This window comes from Molothrus aeneus, chromosome 15 (assembly GCF_037042795.1).
Source record: "Molothrus aeneus isolate 106 chromosome 15, BPBGC_Maene_1.0, whole genome shotgun sequence".
NCBI lineage: Eukaryota > Metazoa > Chordata > Aves > Passeriformes > Icteridae > Molothrus > Molothrus aeneus.
The window spans coordinates 3,393,753-3,401,575 of NC_089660.1; the positions used below are offsets into that span (position 1 = coordinate 3,393,753).

At 48.6% G+C, this 7,823-nt stretch overlaps 1 protein-coding gene across 1 annotated transcript; it reads right to left on the reverse strand.

Annotated features, from left to right (window-relative positions):
* Window positions 1-2,155: 2,155 nt before the first annotated feature.
* Window positions 2,156-7,089, reverse strand: DRD1 (dopamine receptor D1). Its single transcript, XM_066560246.1, has 2 exons — window positions 6,071-7,089; window positions 2,156-5,356 (listed from the first exon to the last, which is right to left on the reverse strand). Exon 2 carries the CDS (start codon window positions 5,346-5,348, stop codon window positions 3,987-3,989), a length of 1,362 nt encoding a protein of 453 aa, XP_066416343.1. The 5' UTR covers window positions 5,349-5,356; window positions 6,071-7,089; the 3' UTR covers window positions 2,156-3,986.
* Between the last annotated feature and the right edge of the window lie 734 nt (window positions 7,090-7,823).

Consider the following 7,823-nt stretch of genomic DNA (forward strand, 5'->3'; position numbering starts at 1 on the left):
AGGAAGAAAAGCGTGAACAGGGCAGGGAGAAAAGTGTGAGCAAGGCAGGGAGGAAAGCACAAACAGGGCAGGGAGGAAAGCATGAACAGGGCAGGGAGAAAAGCACAAACAGGGCAGGGAGGAAAGCACAAACAGGGCAGGGAGAAAAGCATGAACAGGGCAGGGAGGAAAGCATGAACAGGGCAGGGAGGAAAGCATGAGCAGGGCAGGGAGACGAGTGCCTGACTCCCCTGGAGCAGATGTGGGGGCCATCCTGGTGGCAGCAGTGACATCCCAGTGTCCTGGCACTTCACTGCTCCTCTGTGGCTCTGCCTCTGCCCAGCCACTCACTGCAGCACGTGGTGAGAAAAGACTTTCCTGGGGAGGGGTTCCACCAAAGCAGCCAAAGTTGTCTCAGGGGAGACACTCTCAGAAATGAGCTCCAGAGCAGCAGCTGCCTGCCAGGGTGGAACGGGCAGCAATCCTCACAGGCTGCTCCAGCCAAACCTCATCCATCAGCTCCCTGCTATCAGCTCCAGAGCCCAGCCAGGCACTCCTGGCACTCCTCCAGCCCCCGGGGTGCCCCCTGACATTGGTGTGACCAGTAGTTCCAGCAGACCACTGGTTTTGAGCAGCTGGGGAGCAGGCACAGAGCAGGTAATGTATGCAGCTTCTGGGCAATTAATTCAGCACATAAATAGAGAAGCAGTCAGCAGGTGCCTGCTGCTGTCCCTGCCAGCCACCCCTGACTCTGGTGTCCAGGCTCTGCAGCAGGTAAGGGAGGCATTTCTGGCAGCAGGGTGTGGGAAGGGGACTCTTGGCTGTGCTGGGGGGAAGGATTTTAATTTGGACTTTCTTCCAAGCAAAGGGTAAATGGGGCAAATAAAGCCAAAAAAGGCAACAGAAAGGCTCTGGTAATAATGAGAGGAAAGGAAGAGAGGACAGGTAGAGAGGCACTCGCTGGCAAGGCTGGAAAACAGAGGAAATGGGGTGTGTTGGTAAATGAGGATCAAGGCCAATTCATGTTGTTTTAAAATGTATGGAAGGAAAAGGAGCCAGAAGCAAAAATTAGTTAAATAAAATGAGAGCTAAAACAATAAAATAAAGTCATCCAAGTGTCTCCCCAGTCTCTCACACCTAGGGGACACTCCCAGCAGCAGCACCACTTCACCAAACTTCACAAAGACCCCTGAAACTCAGATCCTTCTGCAAGCAGGGAGGTTCTGTGACAGCTCCTGATCAAGCAGAGCAAACTTTTATTACAGAATACAAATCATCCCCTGTGAACTCCTGCAAAAACAGCACCTTGCTTTACACGATCTCCCTAAACCATATTTTGTATTTTGCTTTTATATCAGACTGCTGGAAGTTTTGAGAGTAAGTAAGAAACCACAGACCCTCCTCTTTGGCCTGTGTACTTTTTAAGAAATGAAGTAATTCCTCAAAGGTATCCCCAAAAAAAATCAGGCATTAGGAAATTTTCCCAAAGGAGCCCAGACAGGCTGGAGGCAGCCAGGATGCCCTGTTTGCCTCAGACCTGCTGCTTCACTCACCCCAGGAGCAGCCAGGGAGGGGGACCTGGGCATTCCCACAGCTCCTGCACCAGCTCCAGTCCCAGGGGCTGGGCTGGTCATGCTGGTGTTGCTCAAGGCAGAAGGGACCATGCAGATTTGTTTCTTCATTTCAAAATGAATCTGCTGACAGAGGCAAAAGCAAAGGGCTGCCAGGAGCAGAGGGATCCTCAGCTGCACCCATCATCACCTCCCTGCTGAAATGGCTCCTTTTGCTCCAAAAAACAGACAGCAGTGGGGCTGTAGCAGGCTTTGAGAAGTACTCCACAGCTTGGGAGGGAAAAAAAGAAAAAAGGAAGAACAATAAAGCATGTTATAAACCAAATTCACAATGCTGTTACACCAAGGCAAAGCTAATCTTTTAAATAAAAGCCACCAAGCTTTACACATTTAAAGCGGAGAGTGGCTGTTTCCAAATTGCTTTTACTGCTTTCAAATCCTAATTTGGAGCAAGGGCTCAGTGGTCTCTAGTAAGGAGGTTTTCCTCTGCTTTTAACAGAAATTCCCATCTGCCTCATGGGTGTGATCCCAAATAAGGGCAAATGTTAAAATAAAGGAACCATCCGTCCCTTTAACACAATCAATACAACTGCCAAAAATCAGCATGTATTTAATAAATGCAATGTAGATTGCTTTATTTGACCTTCTGTTCACAAAATAATTTTATTATATGTATGAAAGCAGCATACAGGCAATAAAATTATGAAAACATTCACAATACATAAATACACAGACCTGATGCAGGATGTATATAATTTGTTAGACTTTAAGGTTTTTTTTTCCTCTCAGTTCTCTTTTCCTGACAACACATTTGTTTTGATATATGTTATGAAAAAGTTGCTCAAAGGGTATTTTCTCCCATTTAGAAAAGAAATGGATTCCTTTGAATGCTGCTGAATATTAACACCCAGTGTTCCTGTTGCTAATGCTCACTGATTGCTTTTGGCATTACAGAGGGAAAGCAGCAGGGAAGGACAGTGGCAAAGTAGCAGGATTTTTTAATTAAACATTGGCAACTTTTTTGGAGTTCACAGGAGGATTTCGAGATGGAGGCTGCAGTTCCAGCCGTATTTAGAAATGCTTTAATCCAAAATGGTATTGAGGCCACAATTCCTTTATTGACTGGAGTATTGACATGGCAATCACTAAACTGTGATGTCCTCCCAGCTCCCAGGGTAAAGCACCAGGGACCTCAGGTTTTAACTCTGACTGTGACAGAGGAGCAGACAGGCAGCAGGGTCCAGGTGGTCCTGCAGGATAACCAGATTTTGTTATCCTTCCTGCCATTATAACCCAGTGTGTTTGTTCAGAAAAGATATCCAAGACTTGAAATAAGAAAAGTCTGAGAAAGCTGTTTATCTTACATAAATACAAAACACTATATACTAAGAATTGTTATCTAAGAAGCTTTCCTTCCCAAATTGGATTCTTCTTAAGGTTGTAGTCATATTTAAGGTATTTACAGATCCACAAACTTGACATTCTAGCAAAGTCTCTGTAACATGAAACTTTTTAAAAATAAATAGCAGCAATTTCTTTTATTTCTATAAGGGAAGAAAATTCGCAACTCAGTCAACTCTGGTCCTATCTTTTGAAAGAAATCCACTTAAAAATAAAAAAGCCCACAAGCAAACCAACTCCACACAGCATCAGTTCTGTTGATTCCTTCATTTCTTGCTGAGCTCCTTAACTCTCCTCCATTCCCCTCACCAGCTCTCCAGACTATCAGAGCTTGTAATAAAGTGCTGACTGGTTGACTGGTCAAAATGCAGTTATGACACTTCAAAAATATCCCATTATTTAAACATCTTAAATAACATAAATAAAGCTAGATCTGTTATAACATATGAAAAATATCAATTTAAAACAATAAATAAATAAAACCAGTATCAACATATTACCTCCCAAAGCTTTAAAAATAACCATTCTCATTATAAGGCTCAATTATTTGTCAGAAATAATTTTAAGAAGGCATCTACCTACCTTTACAATCCCTCAGTCATTAATTAGGACCTGTTAACACCCACTATCACAAGACAAAGCAATCTTTTAACTTCTAGTAAACATTAATCTTTAAATACTCAACATTTATCTTTTGCCTCACTTTTACCTAGAAATTGGTTTCTCTGTACAGAGAAGAAGCAACATTTTCTTTGTAACTGCACTGTATCTAAATTTGTAGATTTTCCTCAGGGTGAACAGTACAGTTTAACATCCTTTTTTTTAACCAATTTCCAGTATCTTTTTCTGTTTATTGTTTGAAATGTTAAATCTGCTCTGAATGCCAGGAAAATTGATTCTGGGCTTGGTGTAAATGTGCATTTTTCCCCCTTAGAGCTTAGGTTCTTACCAAAAGAATCTCGTATATCTTTTTTTTTCCCCAAAAAAGATTATTACAATATACACCATTAGGTCTTGCTGAGTAAACCTTACTGTTCAGGTTTTATGCTGCCCATTCTGTGTAATGGGATTGATCTTTTCCAAAGAAACATCAGCTTCATAATCCAAGATACCCGACAGTGCTGGAGACATTTTCTCCAAGGTCTTTGACAGTTCACCCTCCTCATCTTCCTTTTTAAGAGGTTCTTCTTCCGGGCAGATAATGGAGTGTGGAATCAGATAAACCAGGTTAGACTCTTTGGGGCTGGACCCTTTGGGCTCGTGTTGGCTGGAAAAAACCACGGCCCCGTTGTTGTTAATGCTGACAGTCTCGATGGCATTGCCAGCCAGGGGGCAGAGCCTGTAGCAGCCCAGCAAGGTGGAGAATGCCTTGCGGAAATCAGCATTGAAGGCATAAATGATGGGGTTGAGGGAAGAATTGGCCCATCCAAACCATATAAAAACATCAAAGGTGGTGGAATTAATGCAGAAAGCCTCTGCTCCCTTGGAGGGCTGGGTGGGCTCGCAGAAGGGAATCATGCAGTTCAACACAAAAAATGGCAACCAGCAGCACACAAACACCCCCATGATCACAGAGAGGGTCTTTAACACCTTTGTTTCCCTCTTGAAGGACATTTTGAAGTTGCTCTCTGGCTGCTGGCAGTCCATGCTGCTCCTGTTGCCACCTGGGTTCTGGCAGTTCTTGGCATGCACTGCTGCTCTCTCCAGAGCCGAGATGCGCCGGATTTGCTTCTGAGCAATCCGGTATATCCTGGTATAGGTGACTATCATGATGGCCACGGGGATGTAGAAGCTAATTAGAGAAGAGGAGATGGCATACATCCTGTTTAGGCTAGAATCACAGTTGTCCATGCTTACGCCTTCTAAGCTGGCATTGAAGTCCAAAAAGCTCGTGGTTGTAGCCTTGTGCCAGTTCAGTTGCACTGGGATGAAGGAGATCAGCACGGACAAAGTCCACGCCACGCTGATCATGATGAAGGCTGCCTTGGGGGTCATCTTCCTCTCGTACCTAAACGGGCTGGAGATGGCCCAGTATCTGTCCACACTAATGACACAGAGGTTTAAGATGGAGGCTGTTGAGCACATAATATCAAAGGCCACCCAGATGTTGCAAAATGAACCAAAAGGCCAGAAACCGGCGATCTCAGCCACAGCTTTCCAAGGCATGACCAAAACTGCCACTAAGAGATCTGACACGGCCAAGGAGATGACAAAGAAGTTGGTGACCTTGGACCTGAGGTGGCGAAAGCGAATGACAGCTGCGCAGACCAGCGTGTTCCCCAGCAGCGTGGAGAGGATCAGGAGCGAGAGGAAGCAGCCCGTGAGGATCCGAAAGGAAGAGGAGTCCCTTTCCACCAGCAACCCTTCCCCGTCCATAGTGGTGTCGTTCCAAGTCATAGCTTCTCCTGAGGGAAAATCATAGCATGATTTTCATGACGACATCAACTCCTCTCCTTGCAGAGATCACAGAGATCAGACGGCCATTAATTACTCATCACCAAACAGAGCAAAGGTCTTTTCCTACAGTCCCTTTGCCCCCAGACAGACCTAACCCTCTTTGAATCATCCTGAACAACATCCTGAAAGCTCTGTGGGCAGGAACTGAAAATGCACAAACACAGTCCACCCTACAAACAGAGGGTTTTCAGCAATCCCTTCAGAAACACACTGCACCACCCCTGCATGGAGTAGCCTAACTCAGACAGCTCACCTGTAAATGTTCTGCTGCCGTCCTCTGCAAACACACCCCACACACGGCAAAGCAATCACTTTTCCATGCTTGCATCTATTCCCACTTAAATAGACTATTGATCGAGTGTTTCCAGTGCCCACTGCACCAGCCCTTCATATTTACTGAGGCGTATCAGACAAGATGCCTTTTCTCTAGTTCCCTAAATGTCTCACTGATGAAACACTCCATCCTTCCTCCTCGCTACATTCCTGTTACAAAATGCACTGATTCTTGGCAGTATCAGAAAGCAAATCTTCACTTTGTTTCAAACTGTTTTACATTTCCAAGACAAAATAAATAAACATACAGTAGGTGTGTTTTAAAGGTTTTCAGCAAGAAGTAGCTCAGGTAATTTAGTTTGACTTAAACAAGAAATGCTGGCTCCTACCTTTCACCTCTGATTCCCTGTTTGCTCTGGGACGCAGGGCCGTCTCTCCTCCTCTTTTAGTTTTGGAATTGCATAGCAAATCTTATATACAAAACCAACACAGGAACACTGCATTGCATCGTGTATGTGGGTTGTTTTTTTTTTCCCTGAAAGTGCAAATTGGCAGGGGAGAAGTAAGAGTTGGACCACCAGGAGTTAGTTTTCAGGGGAGCAGCAGGTCTGTGCCGTCGGACCGTGCGTGACGGACCCTGCTGGTGTGTGCCCAGCTCCCTCCATCCCACGGCCCCTGCTGATCACTCTGCAAACTTTGTTGGCCGGATCAGTCCCAGTCGCACTTTGTACATCCCGTTGAGGCGGCACATCAGGGCAAATCATCCCAGGCAAAAGGCACGGTATTCCCAACGCTGCCAAGAACCGATTTCCAGTTTTTCCCTCGGTCGTTTGCCGGATGAAGAAAGAGGCGAGACGAGGAGGAGAAGGACCCGAGTGACCTTCCCTCGGCCACCACGCCGGCGATGCCCGCAGTGGGTTCCTCTCCCAGCAAGAACAAGTCGCTTTAACACTCCGCTGCCAAGTTATAGCTCTCCATAACTACTCCGGAATAATCCCACCTCCTGCTCAGCGGGGCTGCGCTCCAGGGATCGGGTCCAGCTCTCACCATGCTTTTTCCCTCTCGGAAAGGCGCAGGCGGAGGCAGCTCCTCACACTCTCCCGCTGCCCGCCCCGGGCCGCGCATCTCCCGGCTGCTTCCTTCTGCCCGGGGCAGGGCTCGGCAGCATCGCCCCTCCAGGAACGCTCTGTCTGCCTGGCGACTCCTTCCTAAAGGATTAACACAAGGGAATGACAGGCATGGAGGCACGCAGCGGCCAAAAAGCCACCCCCCTTCGCCTCCTCTAACATCTTCGGTCGGGCGCCGCTTCTTCTGGGCAGCTTTTCCTGCCTTCCCGGGGAACAACGTCCCGGGCAGCCGGGGCCCGAGGCAGAGCAGGGGCTCCGGGAGCGGCTCCCGTGGAGTTTAGCGCAGCCGGGATTACTTTGCCCGAGCCGCGCTCGGTGCGCTGCTGCGGACCGTGAGTACCGGCCCCGCTCCTCCGCGACGGGCGATGCTCGGGAGGGGCCGCGGGGCGAGGCACCGCCACCGGGGCAGCGGAGAGAGCCCGGAGCACGCTCGGGAGCCGCTGCCGGCACGGCGGGGCAGCGGCCGGGGCTGGGGGCTCGGCCGGGGCAGCGCTCCGTGCGCCGCCCCCCGCCTGGCGCAGCCCCCGCTCCCGGCGCAGCCGCGGCCGCCGGGCTCCCTCTCCTGGGCGGCCGCGGGTGGGCACGGACCGGGGACAGCGTCCCACGCCGCTCCCAGCCCGGCCCCGAGGCTGACACCGCCGCCGGCATCGGCATCCAGCGGGCAGGGAGCGGGGAAAAGCCGCGGACAGCTCCGCGTCCCGAGTGGATCGTGCGGGACACAAACACTGCCCCGAGGGCAGGGAAAGCCCGTCCGAGCAGAGCCAAAACCTCCAAAACCTCTTGGCAAAACTCCCCCGCCCCGCTCGGTAGTTGAGCACCAAAACCGGAGCGGTTGTTACTCAAATAATTCTGTTTACAAAAGGGTCTTTCCTTGCTTACCTTAGCTGCAACAGGCAGGGAAAGATGAGCATGCTGGTTTGCAGCCTTTGCACAGGAATCTTACCCCCCAAAAAAATCAGGAGATAAATATAAAAGACATCACAGGGAGGTTTAAAAACGTACTAGAAGAACACTC